Source organism: Eriocheir sinensis, chromosome 20 (assembly GCF_024679095.1).
Source record: "Eriocheir sinensis breed Jianghai 21 chromosome 20, ASM2467909v1, whole genome shotgun sequence".
In the NCBI taxonomy this organism is placed as follows: domain Eukaryota; kingdom Metazoa; phylum Arthropoda; class Malacostraca; order Decapoda; family Varunidae; genus Eriocheir; species Eriocheir sinensis.
Window position 1 is genome coordinate 9653210 of NC_066528.1, and position 21468 is coordinate 9674677.

Below are 21468 nucleotides of genomic sequence, written 5' to 3' on the forward strand. Positions count from 1 at the left end.
TAAAAGCCACACAATGCAGATAAGAAAAAAAAAAAAAAAAAAAAAAAAAAAAAAAAAAAAAAAATCGGAAAGGTGAGTGGGTAAAGAGAGAATGCATGACAGACTGAGGTTACACACAAAATTTCTCAGACTCACCAACAAATTTCACTTTCCAGACTCTGTGAGGAAGAAACAGTGCATCAGGGGTCAGGAGAGACATCTTTGCCACCATCTGGCCAAACACTGACTTCATGCCGTCCGCTCCAGCCAGGCCACCACGAGATCGGGAACGCTTTACACTGATGCGATTCAGCTCAACTATGGGTCCATGTTGACGGTCCCTCACCATGGTGGCCTGGATCACCTGTTGGTACAATTGTGTCAAGTTGAGCACTGAGTGGCATGTGACAGACCAAGGCTTCAGAACAGAACAGTTTTCATTACCAGAATGGAGAAGATGGATGTCCAATACTAATGCAATAAGTTAATAAAGTAAAATTACGACCTACTCCTCAGAGCACACAGTTTACTCAAATCCCCTCAGCAATATTGAATGTATAGAGGAAGCAAATGAAAAGTTAACACAGACTGGGATGGAAGCAGTGGCAGCAAACTAACAAAGGAAACAAAAGATCTTATAAAGAAGCACAAAAACAGGAAAGCAAAAACTAAAGGAATGAAATGGCGAAATTGTTAAGAGGAAAGTACACAATATCTGTATATTGAACATGGACAAGATAAAAGAAATTCAAAGGAATGGCAGCAGCATGAAAACAACCAAGAGAACACTGGGCATTGGGAGATATCAGTTGTTTGCTCTAAGAGATGAAAATGGCAATTTTATGAATAATAGAGATTAGATGGATAGGGTTGTGGAAAAATTCTACACCAGACTGGTTTGAGAGTTGTAGTGTTCTGAGGAAATTTGAGGCACAGTGAAAACTTAGGATGTCTCCTCTGCCATTGTCATCTCTTACAAAGACTGACCACTGCAGCACCAGGCCATGAATTGCTATGTAGCACGATTCAACATTGTGTATTGTTCTCCTTAACCCCTAAAGGGTGGTTGACGGGTTTTTCTGGTCTGCCCTTTTCCACCGTAATTTTTTAATTTGCATGGGGATTCATGGGTCACCGTGACTCCTAGGCAACTCCTCCATGCCATTTTCAGCGTTTCTGTGACTGTAACAATGGTAGGAGGAGAGTTTTTGGATATTCCTTGTCTGATTCCATGCCCGAGTGTCCACAGTCAGCAACCTTGACTTCTCATAAGCCTCCTCTTGCTCCCAAAAGAGCTCTCAGTGTGAGTGCAATTGGGAGTGATGAAAGGGACTTTTTCAAGCTTCAAAAGTGGTGTTAGTGGTGAAGACAGTGACAGCAGAAGCATTGAAATCCAACCCCTTGTCTTATTAGGAAGGCTGAGCCCCGTTATTGTGCAGCTTCACTCTGGTGGCCATCTGAAGATCAGTCTCATTAGGGTGATGGTGGAAGTAATATTTAAGAGCCTGAGGATGCATCCCACCACACTTTAGGATTATCAAATTCAGAATATGAGGATAATAATGGGGCTTTGTAGTGGGGTTGAGTGCAGGGAGGGAGAGGGCTGCTCACCGCCCTGCCACCCACAACCTATCCAGCGCTCCAAACAAAGGCCTGCTGGGACCTTAAAGTTACTGCACTTCATCACATCACCATGGAAGCACTACATGACATAGAGACTTTGAAGAGGACTTTGAAGAGGAATGATGGATAAAGGAAATGGCCATAAATTCAAAGCTACTGGCTTAGGCAGAGCCGTGAAATTGATAATGGAAAGTGAGGAATTTTCGGGAAAATGTCAGAACATTGCTGCCCTTTAAGGGTTAAGGCACCCCAGGCATGTACTGGGTCCAAGTACAAGCCATGACAAACATAAACAACAAACAGAATGGCAATAGCATGGTTCAGCACAAACTTAAAAGTATATACAGATTTGTGTTTGTTATTATTGCTAAATATGCTTTTATTAATGTAATCAATCTTGCCTTACCAACTTATTAACTTTTTTCAACGACGTTTATTCAAGTTGGGACGCCCGAGCCCCATATGATGTAATTTACCTAGACTTTCAGAAAGCGTTTGATAAAGTTCCCCACGTTAGGCTTATTTCAAAACTGTGTTCCCACGGTATTAGTGACCATCTATGTGCGTGGATTCATGACTGGCTCACCGACAGAAAACAGCGTGTAGTTCTTAATGGTGAAGCATCCGATTGGCAACCCGTAACCAGTGGCGTGCCCCAAGGTTCAGTCCTGGGGCCAACACTATTCATAATTTACGTGAACGATTTAGAGACTGATATCCTGTCAAAAGTAGCCAAATTTGCCGACGACACCAAATCAGGGGGTACGGTAATGAACAATAAAAATTGCGAGAATATTCAATCAGACTTATTAAGACTTGCCGACTGGAGCAAAAAATGGCAAATGCGTTTCAACGTAGATAAATGTAAAGTAATGCACATAGGTGAAAAGAATCCTAACTTTAAATATCAGCTTCAAGGACAGCGAAGTAAAACAAGAAAAAGATCTTGGTGTCATTATCAGTAACACTCTTAAAATGAGTGATCAATGTTCTGCGGTGAGTAAAAAAGCCAATATGATGCTAGGATTAATCTCAAGAAACTTTGATTATAAATCACCCAAACTTATGAAGAAATTATATTTAGCATTTGTATGACCACACCTAGAATACGTCATTCAATTCTGGTCACCGAATTATATCAAAGATCAAGTCTTGCTAGAAAGGATACAGCGACGAGCAACCTAACAAATTCCAGCGCTCCGTAACTTGATGTATGACGAGCGTTTACAGCGTTTAGATATGTTTTCTTTAAAGAAGCGAAGAGTAAGAGGGGACTTAATTGAAGTGTTCAAAATCCTTAATAGATTCAAAAACATTAACCCAGATAGTCTATTTCAGAGAGACACCAACACAATAACACGCAGCAACGGTATGAAGTTAAAGGGAAACCGATGTAACACATAGGCGCGCAGAAGTTATTTCAATACTAGAGTCGTCGATCACTGGAATAGACTCCCACCATCAGTAGTTAGCGCACAGAGTATTAATAGCTTCAAGTCTTCATTGGATAAGTATTTCAGGGATATAAGATTTTACTGACCCTTTTTCATATGTTTCAGGCAGTGAGGTGTGGGAACAGTAAGGTTAACAGGATACTGGAGCGTACCCCTGTACCGAAGGTAAACGAGGATCAAGCCTCTACCGGTAACCCCTGAAACTACATCTCGCCCTATTGTGAGCAGTCCAATTTAATACTAGCTTTTTTTTTATTTTTTATAACTACATACACTGTTTACTGACCCTTTTTCGTTTGTCTCAGGCAGCCTGCAGCACGAGTACAACCTGAAGACATTAGTTTCCCCCACAGCTTAGGTCACCAGTAGCATAAGTTAAGGGTAGTAATTTCCTCTTATTTCTCTCTTTACTGTAAAATTTCCATGTCCCTTTCTTCCTTAAAGGCACATGGTGATCTCTTCTAACTATTTCCTGCCGGCACGTTGCCGGAGGGAGAGGTGGGTGGGGAGGAGCCTTCATCTATTCTATCCTGTCCTACCACACGTAGATTACTAGTAGTAGCGGTAGTAAACAGACATCCTCGCCATAGACCGACAGGTCTTCTGGTGTCTGTTCTTCCTATGTATTCCTATGTATAGTGTCAATATATATTAGGCTAAATATTTAGAGAACATGAAATTGGCTTAGAAATTCTGGCTCAGTGACATGACATTGAACACCCCCTCCACACCCCATTGGTAGTAGGCTTATGATTAGACTTTTGCTCACATTAGGGTAAGGGGTAGGCTCATGACTGTAATCATGAAAGAAGGGAATGTGATGGCAAGTGAGAGATTGTGAGAATATGAGTAAGAAGTACACTAATAGAATAACTGTTGTATTAAGATGAAAGCACAAATAAAACATGAAACAACCAGGAGAATGACTGTTGGAATGGCAGCAAGGAAAAATAAAGGGAAGTGCACGGTGGATCATGAATGGTGTGGAAAATAAAGGAAATTCATATAAACATTACTCACAAGAATGTAGTGAGGAAAGGGAGAAAATAAATAAATATTAACCCTCTCGCGCACCAGTAAGTTTCATAAGTTTTCTTTCTGATATCTCACTTGTTGAGAAGCATTTGTGGCGTATCCACGTGCCTTGCATAAACCTGCTTAGTATCCGGTTTACATCGTACATCCCATACAAATTCATAAGTAGGCACATATTATATACCACTAGACTCGCAAGGAATTTATCTGTAAGGTGATTACATAAAAACTCCATTATATAGATAATTTAAGTCATTTTATCCTATGAAAATAAACATTAACCAAGAATAAATAATGTTCCCAATATCGTAGCTCAAAACTTTTCTCATGAACATTTTACGTGCTACACTTCATTTGAATCGTCTTGTTACAAGCTTTCCAATGGTGGTATTATCATTCTGAGATGTAAATTCGATCCCGAGAAAGTAATGGGAAACTGAAATCAGCATGCTATATCCGATGATGGAGTCACCCCGCAGCAACATGAGTTATCCTACACACGGGAAACTCTCCACAGAAAACGGACAGTCGGAGACAGCGGGCGAACACCCTGCCTGACGTGCAAATACTGACTCATTTATCACTCGCTCGGCCTATCTATGGAAGGGACAAAGTTGCCAATTATTGACCTCTCTTTTTGGACACTCCTTCGATCTCTATTCAGGAGCAGTGAGTAGCGGGATTTTTTATTTTTTATTTTTCTTTACGCTCTTGAACTGTCTCCTTAGCTGTAAAAAAAATAAAAAAATAAAAAAAAAAAGCTTACTTTCATAAAACTTATGCTCATCTTTGACGTACCCAAAATTGACGCACTTCCAACAGAAACTTTATTTTTTATGAATTTGAATATGTTTTTTGACGCACATGTGCGTCGTCATCTTTCACATGAAGACATTTTGACACACGTGCGTCTGGTGCGCGAGAGGGTTAAGTAAGACAAAGATACTGGTGAAAGACAATCAAGAAAGCAAATAAAGTAGTGAAAAAGACGTTCCAAACAAAACTTCTAAAATAAAGGAAATTGGGAGAGGTGATGGGCCAACATTTTTAGGAGAAAGACGTGTATTTAATCACATCCTACATTACGTGGCGTACCTTTTTGAAGGCCGTCTCCTTGGCTGAAGAGACCACTATGGCCCTCAGTCTGGACACAACTGCTCCCTCCCCTTCGTCGTCTTCTGGAGGGCTGCACAAATCAAACATGGAGATGCTCTGACAAACCAGATCAGAAAAGTGGTGTAGCAGAACCTGTGGGAAGACAGACATGCTAGAGAAAAGATGAAGAACGTAATTATTATATTGAACAGAAATTTCCTTACATATTTTCAGAGCTGTAAGAGAAAGAGTGAAGCAAGGGAAGCTGACCAGTCTGTTCCTGAGTGTTGGTAGTGGGACCTCCTTGAGCAAGTCATACTCGATGGGCACCTGTGAGGGGAGCCGGCCTGTACTCACGGCCCGGCTTGTGCTCCAGGCCAGAGTGTGGGCTGATCCGCATGCCACCCGGTTTATTTTCTTGGCCTGAGGGAAAAAAGTAAAATAACAATAAAGACAGTAATATTCATCATAAATGTGTACCTCATACCCTGTGGAGAGCATGATGAGTAATGAGCATAGGTGGGCACGATAACAGAAAACCTTATTCCTGATACCCGATAACTGATAATGGAAAACCTTATCGGTGATAACCGATATTCGTTAACTGGAGACACAAATATAGGCGATAACTGATACCCGATACCCGATATAAATCCACAATTCCGATACTTGCTAGCGATAAGTCCGATAGGCGAAAACGATACTATATTGATATTTCAAATAAAAAACATAGATGAATTCAAATTTTCATTATCTATATTTTTTAAAACTTACAAAACCTGAAAACCACACATTGACACGTACATATGGATGGTAATACTAGAAACGCCTGAACCGGTGTTGTGTTATTTGGCGTCCCAACAGTTAAAAGCTGGAGCTTTTGTTTACAAACACTGGTCTCTCGTGAACTGGCCCATCATTACTTATTCAGTTATTCTTACTTATCACCATTAACACTTTAACAGTCACTTCAGTAAAGAAGCACTGAAGCACTGGAAACCAGAACGCTGGCACTCACTCTGTCACTCGAGACGCAGCTGAGAGGCCACACGCCATGCCACCATGTGATAACACAAGCCGCTGGTCTCTGTTTGTGCACTTTACAACGGGATCACAAATTTCAGGCAGTGAATAATCATTTTGGGGCAAAGTTAAATTATTTTTTTTCTCTGATATAGTGGTTTTTGAGTCTAAAAAAAATAAAAAATAAAAAAAATAATAAATAAATAAATAAATAAATAAATAAATAAATAACCTAGTGTTTTAATGTTGTGATCTAAGTATGAAATCTCTTCACCGAACATATTTCATACCCCAAAGTTTTTTTCATACAACACTGGGTGCGCAGGCCACGCATGCGCAGTAGGGAGGAGACGTTTTTTTATATATATTTTTTTATTTTTTTTATTTTTTTTAGGCGGAAAAAAGTAGCGATTATTGCTAGTTTTGTTACAAAAGTAACGAAGATACCGATATTTATATAAATAAGTAGCGGATGGCCGATAACCCGATTTTGTTATCAGCGATAAAGTATTGCGAAAACTTATTGCGATAATGCCCAGCTATGGTAATGAGTTTGCAGTGGCCTCTGTGTAGTTGCCTGCAGAATAAATATCTTTTATGTAAGAAGTGCACAGACATCTTTGAGTGGCAGGCAGGAGGATCAGCAGATTAATTGCTTCTCACTGCTGTAATTCTTTTTATTTAATTGTAGCATACAGGTTATAAGATTAGATAGTGTTGTCTTTTCCCATATCTGCTCCAATCTAGTTTTGTTATTAAGATCATACTGTTTACACTCAACCTCTCTGCTGATCATTTCTGGTAAACCATTCTGCAGCTTGCCACAGCTAAAGTCCAAAAGGGACCTTGCCTCCTCTGACCTCCTTAGGGATACTAAGAGACAGGTGAATATATGTCTAACCTCCTACGCTAGGTTTAGCTCAATTCTCTTGACTTAAGGAATGCCAACATAAAGGGGTTTTACTGTATATCCTAACTAGGTATATATAATGCTTGTTGCCTTACCACTGCCTGCAGAAAAATTGTTCCTAACTGAAATTGCACTAAAGAGAAAAGATTGACCTATAAATGATAATGCAGCCTTTATTCAGGGACTTGTGTTAAATCAATAATCTTATATTAATTTGTGTTGAATTGAAGTCCTAGTCTATTATGAAAATTACAGTGTAAAATTACATTTGTGTTTTGGGTCATGAACCTCGGAGAATTATCTGCCTGCCTCCCCTAAGCACTTTTTTCCCAAAAACTTTCTTCTCAGAATCAAAACAGTAAGCTTTATACACCAATAAATCCTATCCACTAAAAAAACAAAGTTAAGTGATACCTGACCATATATACCAAATTATTGTAAAGAATCCACCTTAAATTACCAGGGACCTTTTGACAGACAGACAGAGGCTTTACCTGGAGAGCCATAACCAGGCGTGGCCTCTGGATGGCATTGGTGGTGCTGTCCCCCAGCTGACCTTCATCATTGTCTCCCCAGGTGTACACCTCCCCATCACTGGTGCAGCACACACAATGGAGGGACCCTGGAAACATTAACTATGATGAAATTCATTAAACAAAAATTAAAGGTACAGGGCAAATTAAATTCACATTAAAACAGTAAGATATTTTGCTTTCACGCACCTGTGGCAATGCTGATGACTCTCTTGCCTTGCAATGCCATAACCTTGCGTGGACGACGTACGTGGTCATCGGTGCCATGACCCAGCCGGTGGTAGTCCCCTTTGCCCCATGTGAACACAGTGCCTGACCGTGCCAATGCAACAGAGAACTGTGACCCGCACTCCACCTGTTTGAATGAATGTTACTGTCAATGGAGGATGGTCTTTAATATAGATTATGCCTTAATTATCTCTCTAGTTACACATAAGGTGTCCTGAAATGATAAGTGGCACAGACACATTAATTAGTCATTATTATTCTGGTCATCTAACTGATTTATGTCAACCATTACATTCTTCTCTTCATCACTGTCATTGATAGGCTCTGCATTTTTTTACTTCTCATGAAAATATTTTCAATAGGAGAATGCGAGGACTCCTCTGAATGGATTTATTCTCTTTGTGAATGATCTCATTGTCAACTGTTTGGGTTAGTATATTCCAGCCATTTATTTCTACACTAAAGCTTCATATCTGGCATTTTTCATAATAAAAAACTCCAAGTTCATATACACAAAGATACAATTGATTTATAATGTTTCAGGCTTGTTTCTTATCATTAGTGATGCCATTTCCTGTAAAGACAGGGTGGGAAGTAAAGAGACCATGTGACCATTGCTATGAATGATCCAGACAGTAGCAGAAGGGGAGGGGAACCAATCCCTAACATGTACCCCTTGTACACAGGAGCTATATCACTTTTACACAATAATTACATCACAAACTACTGACACATTTCCATCCCTATGTTTTAAGAATATATTCTCTATACGTACAGGTCCAATTTTTATTTGATACATAAGTTTACAAGTCTTACCTTTATTATACCTTGATTTGCCAAGCCATCTATTCTCATGGGGACCTTACAGCCATCTGAGCCACCACGCCCAAGCTTGCCATAATCCCCATCACCCCAGGACCAAACACTGTCATCATCAACTATACACAATGTCTGTGCATCACCGGAGCCGCATGCCACGTCCACCACTCGGTAGCCAACGAGTGTTTCCACGAGCTTGGGCCTAAACTGATCCTGGAAAAGTTGGGAAAAAAAGTGATTGGCATTATGAACCACAAGTCAGGATGCTACCCTATTAAGAATAAGTCAAGTACTTCGTTTGTTAACCCATAAAGCGTCAGCAAATACAGAAGCCCCCCGCCGTTCACGGCCTCACTATTCACAGATTCGCTTATACGCGGGTAGGATATTTGCGACACCCCCCGCCGAATGCGGATGAAAACTCATGTATACGCGGTCTGTAGCACCCAGCTTGAACGTTGCGCATTTAGTGTTTACCTTCGAAGCTGGAAGAGAGAAGTCAGCTGAAAGAAAAGGTTGTATAGTCAATCGGGATAAAAAAAATAATAAAAAAAATAATAAATAAATAAATAAAAATAAATAAATAAATAAATAAATAAATAAATAAATAAATAAAAAATAAATAAATAAATAATAATTGTTGAAACTTACCAAACAGGAAGTGACAGAAGAAAGAAGTGAACAACCTAAAAGCGATACAAAGCAGAACAGGTTACAAGAAGAAGAAGAAAAGACAGTTTGTTTACCATGTGCAAGTGAAGGTGGCAGTGCTCTACAGTGGAGTTTATACAGCCTTTTATAGTTTATCATGGCCTCCAAGTGTTCCTCCACGTCTTCTTCAGGCGTGAAGAAACCATGACGTGTTATGACATTGGAGAGCATTCAGGAAGAGGAGAAGCAAGAGGAGGAGGAGGAGGAGGAGGAGGAGCATGTTGACGACCCGCTCTCATGTTGACAACACCACTCGAACGCCAACCACCACCACCTACGCACTCACACTCACCACAACCAACCACAGAGTGAGTGTTAAATTATTAGAGTCCATATTTAATTTGTGATTTATGTGTATGTAAAACTATATAACAATGCTTAGAAATAACTTAGAAATCCATTTTTTTCTATTCGATCAAGCTGGTAGAACGAAACCCTATTTTTCCTATTTGATTATAGTCCCGTCGATCGCGGATTCGCGGATCATGGGAATCTCATGGAACCAAATACCCGTGAACGGCGGGGGGGTTCAGTATGACACCTTGTGGTTACGCCAGTGCCGGCCACATCTTGGATTTTTTTTTCTTGACAAAACCAGTCTTAAATGATGTGAAAGGAATGGAAATGAGAGTCATTGCGCCCAGAACTGACTGGAAGTGGTATTATGGCGCACAAGATATTCCGCGCTAAAGTTAGTGGCTTAGTGAAATCTTGTGTAAATAGTTTTTTTCGCTTCCTCTTTTTTATACACTTCGAGCAATGAGTTGGGGACGTCATAACATCATTACTGTGTTGAGAGGAAAACAACATGTCATATTTTAGCTTCAAGAAATTAAAGTCACTAAAAAAGCCCTTTCCCGTGTGATTGGTTTTGCATAATTGTTTTTTCCTTTTCTGCAGCTGTCTGGGTGGAGAATGTGTGCACGCGCGTGCATGTATTAACCTATTTGTAATCTACCGGGCCCGAGCTAAGCTCTAATAGTCCTGTCTCCATATCTACATTTATCCAGCCTTTCCTTCATTTGTTGGACACTGTTCGCCTCCATCACCTCTTCCCGCAAGCTGTTCCATGTGTTAACACTTCTATGTGGAAAACTATACTTTTTTGTCACTCAAACAGGTTCCTTTACTAAGTTTCTTCCTATGTCCTCTCAGCCCCTGCATTCTTGCAGTTAAGAAGAGATCAACCCTATCCACCTCATCAAACTTATTTATCAACTTATATGGCGTGATCAGATCTCCTCTCTCCCTTCTTTCTTCCAGCGTCAAGTCCATCTCCTTCAATCTGTCTTCATACGTCATATTCGAGATTTCTGGGACCATTTTAGTTGCAATTCTCTGTATCCTTTCTAGCTTTCTGATATCCTTATTTTTGTGAGGCGACCACACAACTGCAGCATATTCATGCTATGGTCTTATCATTGTTGTTATTATTTTCTTCATCATTTGTCCATAAAATGGAATGATACCCCTATATTTTGCATCATCCTGTAGGTTTCTCCAAACAACTTGTTTATGTGCTTTTCTGGGAATAGTGTGTCTTGCATCGTTACTCCCAATTTTTTTTCTTCATGTACCACCTTTAAGTTTTCTTCTCCCATCCTCTATGTTTTCCTTGGTCTTTTTTACTTTTCCCCATTTCCATAACATGGCATTTGTTTGCATTAAATTCCATCTCCCATAACTGGCTCCATCTATATACTCTGTCCAGGTCTTTTTGCAGCTCCTCACAATCTTCCTCCGTCCTCACTTTTCTTATTAACTTTGCATCATCTGCAAAAAGGCTCATATAACTTTTTATACTCTGTGGCATATTGTTTATATATATTATGAAAATTATTGGTGTCAGAACTGAGCTTTGGGGGACTCCACTGTGTATTTACCTATTTGTAGTCTACAGGGCCCGAGCTAAGCTCTAATAGTCCCGTCTCCATATCTACATTGATCCAGCCTTTCCTTCATTTGGTGGACACTGCTCGCCTGTGTGTATTTACCTAGTTGTGACATACGGGAAAAGAGCTACGCTCACGCTGTCCCGTCTCCATATCCTCTCTTATCCAAGTTTTCCATAAAATCATGAATGTTTCGTGTGTGTGTGTGTGTGTGTGTGTGTGTGTGTGTGTGTCTGTTTACCTAGTTGTATTTACCTAGTTGTATTTACCTAGTTGTGACATACGGGAAAAGAGCTACGCTCGCGCTGTCCCGTCTCCATATCCACTCTTGTCCAACTTTTCCTTAAAATCATGAATGTTTCTCGCACAAACCACCTCCTCCTCCAGCCTATTCCATAGCTCAATGCTTCTGTTTGGGAAGCTAAACTTTTTCACATCTCGCCTACACGTGGTCGCCCTCAACTTCTTTCTATGTCCTTGCGTTTCTTTCTCGTTCCACACACACAAGTCCTCTCTGTCCAAATGCTCCACTCTGCTCGCCACCCTGTACACTGCTATCAGGTCTCCTCTTTCTCTTCTTCTCTCCAGGTTTGTGAGCCCCATGCTACTGAGTCTCTCCTCATAAGTCTGATCTCTAAGTTCCGGTACCATCTTAGCTGCCACTCTCTGCACTCTTTCCAGCTTTCTTATGTTCTTCTTTTTGTGAGGAGACCAGACCACTGCTGCATACTCCAACCTTGGCCTTATCATTGTAACTATTATTTTCTTCATCATCTCTTCATCCAAATACACAAATGCCGTCCTTATGTTCCTCAGCAAATTCATAGTTTGTCCCGTTATCCTGTTGATGTGTTTGTCCGGTGACATGTTCTCTGAGACAGTCACTCCCAAATCTTTTTCTTCCACTCCTCTGCATATTATCTCACTTCCCATCTTATAATCATATTCACATCTTCTTCCACTCCTACCAAACTCTATTTTTTTAACATTTCCCAAGGTTGAACTCCATCTGCCATGTACCACTCCACTCCCATATTTTATCCAGGTCCCTCTGCAATGCCTCACAGTCCTTCACATCATGTGTGTGTGTGTGTGTGTGTGTGTGTGTGTGTGTGTGTGTGTGTGTGTGTGTGTGTGTGTGTGTGTGTGTGTGTGTGAGAGAGAGAGAGAGAGAGAGAGAGAGAGAGAGAGAGAGAGAGAGAGAGAGAGAGAGAGAGAGAGAGAGAGAGAGAGAGAGAGAGAGAGAGAGAGAGAGAGAGAGAGAGAGAGAGAGAGAGAGTGTTTGTGTCTAAAAATCAAACCGATGACAGCCACCAGATACTCCGTGAGTGTTGCCTTTCAGAGTGCGAGTATTTTTCGACTAATATGTATTTGTTTTCCATAAGACAAAACAAAAGGCATATCATAATTCATATCATACAAGGTTTCACAACCACAACACAACACACACCAATAAATACTAGAAATGGGGAGAGTAAGTAATAGAAATTAGACCATGTTCATATTGTAATGTCCAGCGATGGGAGAGCCACTCCTTACGAAGGGTTAAAGAGGTACCTGGGTTATGGGTGGTTGGGGGGCTCGTTCATCAGGCCGTCGCCGCACTACAATATTAGCGGGGTCAAAGTGCCATAAGGCAGCTACCACAAAAGTAATGGAGCAGACACTGTTACAAAATTGAAAACTAATAAAAGGAAAAAAAAAGATGATACTAATGTTAGCAGGGTCGAGAAGGCAGCACATACGGTGCGTGTAATGTATGAAAGCAGTATATGCAGATGTTTTGAGGACGCAATTTATCAGGAAAAGGATGGGAGGAGGGCGACGTATCTCTGACACTCTAATGTCTGAGAGCGGCTGACATATCTCTTACTTCTCTGATGCTTTACGGGTTAATATTTGAGTGGTTCATGATGTGAAACGAAAAAAATATCAGCCTGGTGAACAGTGTGCTTTGAAACAAACATTTTTATCTATATATACATTTCTTTAAAGGTAGTTCATATATCAAATAATTATTCAAGCACGCATATTCACTATATAATACTTCACACTTTCTTCTCCAGAGTGAAATGCTCACCTCTGAGTCTCCATGACCCAGCCGCCCATATCGCCCCTTCCCCCAAGTGTAGAGCTCCCCAGCAGAGGTGATGGCGGCAGAGTGGGCGCCGCCACATGCTATTTCTACCACTCCTTTACCTTGCAGTGTCTCAATAAGACGTGGGCGATCATAGGGGCTGTAAATAAAACAATAAATAAATATATAAATAGTAAAATAAATAAATAAAAATAAAAATAAAGAGCTCAATACATATAACTATGATGCTAATATTAAATAAAAAAATTTGGTTCTGTGGATAGTGCAGAATCTTGTTATACTGATGCAATTTTTCCTGGTTTTCACTATAGGCAAGCCTCATTATATACACACTAATTAAAAGTTTACTTGCTTATCTGACAATTTTCTTTTACCCTAATTATCAGTACCAGCATGTAATATTTAGTCATACAGATGGGGCTGCATCTGAAAAATTAAAATTGTAAAAGACTCACACATAAGATTTAAAACAACCAGGAGCACGCAGAATTTTTTGTCATACATGGACAGGGAGTGCTTGCTAAATGTTCCTTACAAAGGGGCTAGTATGCATAATTTTAAAACTGTTCTCTGCCCTGGCAAATCTGTACTTCATGTTTGTGGGTGAATAAAAAGCATGCACTACAGCCTTACAAAGAAATGATGGACTGACCAATTGTTATGTAACACTGTGGGAGTGGGGACAACTTTTATAAGGTAATTTTGTTACTGCATTCCTACACTGCAAATTAAAGATGGACTAGTGCATCTGATAAGATACAATATGCAGTATTTTTTTCTTTGGCACAGCTCTTGTGATCCTGAAAACAGCCGCCTCACCTTTTGTTGCCATGGCCTAGCTTGCCGTCATCTCCTTCCCCCCAGGAGTACACATCCCCGTCGGCAGTCAGAGCAAGGCAGTGCTTTCCCCCGGAGTTAACCGCAACTTTTCGGATAACAATGTGCTGAATGGACTCTAGGAGTGTTGGGGTTGAGACAGACTCAACGCCACCAATGCCTAGTCGACCTCCTGCACCATAACCAGTTGCATAAACCTGTAAATATGGGAAATTAATACATATCTATAAGGTGTCCTTATGAAGGATGGAGGATTAAGATAAAAAAAACATGAACAGAAGTTGGCAACTCATGCCAAGACCAAGACCAAAACAATAACAATAGCTGCCGTAAGTGTTTCCTTGCTGTCACAGGGCACTGGAAGGGTGAGCCGGATCTGTTGGACTCGCAGCCCTACAACAACAAAACTATCAGGTTACCTTATCTGTATACAGTAATTCCTACAGGTCCAATATGCATACTAATTTTTCGAGTCTTATTTTGAGAAAAAAGTGCATCCTCAATGCCAGCAAATATAGTGGATCCCTTTCAACCTATCAGAACTGAGTGCAGGATAGGCAGGAAGGAGGATCCCAGGCTGTACTCATGCAATGAGGCAAGGTTGGAATAAACCTGGGTAAAAAAAAAAATACAGTACACTCCCGAGTTTTGAGCTCGCTTCGTTCTGAAGGTATAGCGCTAAACTCGAGGATCGCGAAACTCGAGGTATTGAAAACACTGAAAAAACGCTTATTTGTTCCAACCTGTGGAGAAGCTGGCTTTTTTTTCCTCCTTTACTCCCTTTTTATCTCAAAATACGTACCTTGGAAAAAGGAAGAAAACAGGAAGAGAGAACCAGTCATTTTAAAGCCACAGATAAAGCCTTACGATTGGCTGAGCTCTGAAAACATGCTTGTGATTTGCTGGGAGTCCGATGATGTTAACGCCAGCGCTCACCCAATCAGCGGCCTCACTGCCTTAAGGCGGTGTCACACTTGCCGTTTTCCTCTAACCGTTGTGGTTACTGGCAACGCCCGTGCGCCCATCCAGGAGTGAGTTGTTGGTTGTCTGTAACCTGGTGTCACACTGGGCCTTTTTCTTTCCACTGCGTTGGCGGCAGCTAGGGCAACCGGGAACTCCAACTTTTCCGGGTGTGCGTCACACACGGCCAAGGTCGGTTGCCCGTATCCACATCCACAACGTAAACAAAGCACTTGCCCTGTATTGACATGGCATCGTCTGCTAAAGCAAGGGCTGTCGCGGCTTGTGTTGCCATTATCCAAGTTATGGACTTGTTGCTGCAGTTAAATGGAAGGAAGAAACAGTTGTGTGTGTGGTGTGTCTGTGGTTCCTCTGTGGCAGTTTTCATTGTCACCACTGCGTGTGAGTGGCCAACCCATCCATCTAGACTCCCACCACTTAAACACATGGATCGAGTAACATCAATGACACACACACGCACGCACGCACACACCAGACTCATCATGAACCATGACAAATGTTTCTCACAAACAGAAATGGCTTTGCCATTTCCTAGAGTGTGTTAGAACTTATTTGGTGAGTGGTTCATACAAACCAAACATACCCAATGGCAAGAAGAGAGCAGTGTTAAAGATGACTGCTCTCTTCTTGCCAAGAGCTAGGTTTGGTTCATGTGAGCCACTCACCAAATACGTTCTAACACACTGCAATGGTTTCTAATGAGTCTGGTGTGTGCGTGCGTGTGTGTGTGTGTGTGTGTTTGTTGTTATTCAATCCATGTGTTTATGTGGTTGAGTCTAGATGGGTGGGTTGGCCGTGCACGCGCAGTGGTGACAATGAGAACTGGCATGGAGGAACCACAGACACGCCACACCCACAACAGCTTCTTCCTTCCATTTAACTGCAGCAACAAGTCCATAACTTGGGTAATGGCAGCACAAGCTGTGACAGCCCTTACTTTAGCAGATGACGCCATGTTGATACAGGGCAAGTGCTTTGTTTATGTTGTGGATGTGGATACGGGCAACCAACCTTGGCTGTGTGTGATGCACACCCAGAAAAGTTGGAGTTGCCAGTTGCCCTAGGTGGCGCCAACGCGGTGGGAAGAAAAAGGCCCAGTGTGACACCAGCTTACAGATAACGGTTGGACAAAAATGGCCAGTGTAACACCGCCTTAAGGCACTGAGGCCGTTGATAGGGTGAGCGTCGGCGATGACGTCATCGGACTCTCAGTGAATCACAAGCATGTTTTCAGAAGTGTCAGCCAGTTGTAAGGAAGCCGCCTTCAACTGTGGCTTCAAAACGACCCGTTCTCTCTTCCCGTTTTCTTCCTTTTTCCAAGGTACATATTTTGAGACTCTACATGGACAGAAGTTCCTCACATCCCTCTTCCAACTCCCCAACTCTGGCTTCATCGTTTAATAAGTCTCTCTCTCTCTCTCTCTTGCCATAGCGACATTGTTTTGAGGAAAACGTCCAGGGTGATACTACCTTTCAAGGTAGAGTGCGTGACGCTGATGGTAAGTAGACGTGACCCATACATGTCAAAGCAGCACGAAACTTGGGGTGATAATGCGTGAAGGTTGGGATGGTAAGAATTTAGGACTAAGCGTGAAACTTGAGGATCGCGAAATTCGGATAGTGCGAAGCTTGGGAGGGTACTGTAAATCAATCAATCAATCAATCAATCAATAAATAAATAAATAAATAAATACCATAAATAAATAAATAAATAAACCCAACCCACTGGGATTTTTGGAATTTTTTTTTTTGGTGGGGGGGATTTTTTGTTTTTTTTGGGGGGTCTTTTCTTGGGGTTTAGTGGATTTTATCATTTTTTTTTTCATCATATTTATATATAAACAGGTAAAAAAGCAATTACAAAGTACAGTGAGCCCCCAATTTCCTAGACTAATAGTGGGAAGCAGATGTCCGGGCACAACAGCAGTCCAGGAAGGAATCCCCTACTGTCTGGGGGCTGTGGCCTGTGCCCGAGCGTTACAATATACAGTGTTCAGTACCTGCCACGGACTTTACCAAACTTTGTTCAGCACACTCAAGCACTACATTAAGAAAATAACTAAAGAAAGTTACTTGAAGACTTCCATTACATGTCAACAAAGGACGCACCGTAGACGGCAGTCACCAAGTGTCTGCGAATTTTTTGACTCCTGGTGCTTAACCCGTACAGTGTTGTCTTTTGTCATAGATAGGGGTCATGACTGGTTGCACTTTTTCAGTTTTTCTATTTATTTGCCCCTTTAAAAAAAAAAAAAAAAAAAAAAAAAGATATATATATTACTTATATGTGAGGAACGGAAGCGTGGCTACCCTAGAGTGTTCGTCCTCTTATTTTTCTCCGTCTCAAAGCTAACGATGTCATACCAGGAAAGGAAAATTTATCTTAAAAATTTTTAGAGCCTATATTCTTTCCATTATAAACACTTCTCACAACCCTATAGTGTGAGTAATGTGTAAGTACTACTTCTTTACATCACAAAAAAAACAAAAAAATAAACAGTAATTGTAAGTACAAGAAAATGGTTGGATGCGCATCAGACAACACCACTCGCTTCTAGGCCGTCTGTACTACAACCGTAGTTCTCAAAGCTCAACATAATACTATGATGCTTCCGATGATCAGTTTTCATTTCCGATTACTCTGAAGCATAACTTACAATTCCTCATGCCTTACTGAGTATAGAATCAAGGAGTAATTGCCTAGAAAAAAGTAACTTACCTTCTTGTATAATGATTTTTGTTGGAATGCGGACAAATGTACAGAAAGGCCCTTTAACATCCATTTAAAAAAACAAATACTTGTCATATTATTCCTCTCTACTGTCAATGAACAATGTTACATACACAAACAAAAATAAAGGGCGTATAAGCCCTCAAAAGAGCATGAGTATATATACGTACTAAACACTTCCCTAAGAGGTACGTATATGTACGTACTAAACACTGTACGGGTTAATCATATCGTGCTACTGGGAGTTATATTCAATGAACGTTTCTTTTTGTAGAAATAAGATATTTCAATGAATGTTTCCTTTTATAAAAATAAGATAATGAAAATATAGAGTGGGTAATAAAAACTGAATGATGACAACAAGCAGCTGCTCAGCTGATCCATGTATTGTAAACAGACGCAGTGTCGGCAGCACCGATGCAATATTTGCCAATTTCTTTTTCAAAACTGTGTGGCAAAAATATTACATGTCCTCAAGTTATGATGTATGCGACTTACAACTGCTCGCACTTGCGGCCAGGCCAATTATATGAGTAATACAGTAAACCCTCAAAATAATGAACCCGCTTATATCAGATTTTGGATATAACGGACAAGGTCAGAGGGTCAGAAATCGACGGGGGCCGACCGAGACTAGTTTTTGAACCAACCGCGCCCGGCAATTACAATAGTGTCTGCTAGCCACCTCATCCTCCTCCCTTTGTCTGTACTCCCATCCTTCGGTTACAGTAGTCTGTCTCAGACCACCTGATGAAATATTTTCCTCCTTGTGGTTCCCATTCAAATGAAGAATGTATTTACACCACTAGAAAGTCTTATTCATCAATCCAGGACGTACCGTATTTCCCGTCATATAAGACGCACCTACAATATGGTAAGATATACAGTACCCTCTTGAGTTTCGCGCTATCTGAGTTTCGCGATCCACGAGTTTTGCGATCCACGAATTTCGCGGTTAGTCCTAAATTCTTACCATCCCGACTTTTGCGCATTGTCACCCCGAGTTTCGCGCTGCTTTGACACGTATGGGTCACGTCTACTTACCATCGGAGTCACGCACGCTACCTTTAAATGCAGTATCACACAGGACGTTTTCCGCCAAACATTGTGGCGAGAGAGAGAGAGAGAGAGAGAGAGAGAGAGAGAGAGAGAGAGAGAGAGAGAGAGAGAGAGAGAGAGAGAGAAGGAACGGGAAGAGAGAACGGGTTGTTTTGAAGCCGCAGTTGAAGGCCGCTGCCTTATGATTGGCTGACAGTTCTGAAAACACGCTGGGAGTCCGATGACGTCATCGCCGACACTCACCCTATCAGCGGTTTCACTGCCTTAAGGCAGTATCACAATGGCCGTTTTCGTCCAACCGTTGGGGCTACGGGCATCGCCCGTACGCCCAACCGGGAGCGAGTTCACGGTTATCCGTAAGTTGGTGTCATATAGGGCTTTTTTCTTCCCACCGCGTTGGCGCCACCTAGGGCAACCGGCAACTCCAACTTTTCCGGGTGTGTGTCACACACGGCCAAGGTCGGTTGCCCGTATCCACATCCACAACGTAAACAAAGCACTTGCCCTGTATCAACATGGCGTCGTCTGCTAAAGTAAGGGCTGTCGCGGCTTGTGCTGCCATTACCCAAGTTATGGACTTGTTGCTGCAGTTAAATGGAAGGAAGAAACAGTTGTGGGTGTGGCGTGTCTGTGGTTCCTCCATGCCAGTCTCATTGTCACCACTGTGCGTGCACGGCCAACCCACCCATCTTGACTCAACCACATAAACACATGGATCGAATAACAACACACACACACACACACCAGACTCATTTTGGAACCATTTCTTGAGTGTGTTAGAACGTATCATCTGCCGATGAGTGGTGTGTGCATGCGAGTGTGTGTGTGTGTGTGTGTGTGTGTGTGTGTGTGTGTGTGTCTTTGTTGTTACTCGATCCACGTGTTTATGTGGTTTGTTCGCATCCGCATCATGGCGGCTGTGCTGTTCACTCATGGCGTACGTGTGCATCGCATGGCGGGCAGTTGTGCCGTTCATCATGGCGGCTTGTGCCGTTCATCATGGCGGCTTGTGCCGTGCATCATGGCGGCTTGTGCTGCGCATCATGGCGGCTTGTGCCGTGCATCCTGGCAGCCTGTGCTGCACATCATGGCGGCTTGTGCCGTGCATCATGGAGGCTTGTGCCGTGCATCATGGAGGCTTGTGCCGTGCATCATGGTGGCTTGTGCTGCACATCATGGCGGCTTGTGCCATGCATCATGGCGGCTTGTGCCGTGCATCATGGCGGCTTGTGCTGCGCATCATGGCGGCTTGTGCCGTGCATCATGGCGGCTTGTGCCGTGCATCATGGCGGCTTGTGCCGTGCATCATGGCGGCTTGTGCCGTGCATCATGGCGGCTTGTGCCGCGCATCATGGCGGCTTGGCGCAATTTTCAAAATTCAGTCGTGGTGGCTCCTCGCGCTAACTGAGGCTTTCGCGCTAATTAATTATTTTCTTGGTAGATGGTGGCTCGCGCCAATTGATCTCGTGCTAAGTGGGGCTCTACTGTACATGAATTTTGACATGGTACCGTGTCTTTTGTCGACTGCTTGTCAGGATCTGTCCCACCCAAGTTTATTTATATTATTATGAAAGCAAATGATGACGAATGTATATATATAAATAGGATATCAACAATCACTCTACTTCTTCTCCTTGTGACCTGTTCCACTTTCCACTGATTTTTAGGACCTCCTTGGTACTTTTTTACACTTAGATGCTTCACTTAGTTACTCTGTGATAGTAAAGATTGGGTTCCGATGTCTTAGGATACCAGATGGCAGATGACACCACACCAGTGTTGCGAGAAGTAGTACCTCCTCACAGAAATAAATTGCTCTGCTGTCCACCACGCATGTGTGCTTGAGGAATATGCATCAGGAAAAACATTAATTTGCTTGGTTTTGTTCTAGTTTGCCCACTTCTGATCTTTGTGGACGGTGAGTGAAATATAGAAACAGTAAGCAAGCTGAACCTCTCTCTGCGAGCTATTTTGCGGCTGCAGTGGCAGGTGTACAACAGGCATTGAAAAGTCATTCATTTAATGATTTGTGACAGAAGCGGCTAGATTATTTCATAACGCACCGAAAAAAAAAGAAGAAAAAAATCATCAGCCAGTGCAAGATAGGCGCATTTGTAAAATTTTACCCATACCCATAACAACACAGCCATCCTGCAGGGCCCCACTGCCAACCTGGCAGCCTCAGTGCCTCGCAGTCCGTTATCATACAGCTATACAGACAACGTACAGACAAAACACACAATAAAAAACTTACTTTAAAAAAACCTATTTTTATTAGGTTCGTCAGTAATATTAAACTTTTTTAAAATTTTCGGCACTTATAACGGACTTTCGGTATCAGCGGACCAAGTTACCCCCCAATTAGTCCATTATATCAAGGATTTACTGTACTTTTTTAAGCAATGGTTGACACTTTAAATATCCTGCCATTGGTAGAGCAGCGGTTTGTTAACACAGCGT

The 21468-nt window shown here is 41.8% G+C and overlaps 1 protein-coding gene across 2 annotated transcripts in view; it reads right to left on the reverse strand.

Annotated features, from left to right (window-relative positions):
- The window catches only part of LOC127001164 (E3 ubiquitin-protein ligase HERC2-like), a gene marked incomplete at its 5' end in the record, with an annotated part of 186835 nt that overhangs the window by 21697 nt on the left and 143670 nt on the right, over nt 1–21468 (reverse strand). For both annotated transcript variants that reach the window (XM_050865379.1, XM_050865378.1), the window contains 8 exon segments: nt 136–343; nt 5187–5339; nt 5457–5609; nt 7614–7741; nt 7842–8007; nt 8697–8912; nt 13383–13539; nt 14220–14434. In XM_050865379.1, coding sequence (XP_050721336.1) covers nt 136–343; nt 5187–5339; nt 5457–5609; nt 7614–7741; nt 7842–8007; nt 8697–8912; nt 13383–13539; nt 14220–14434 — 1396 coding nt within the window.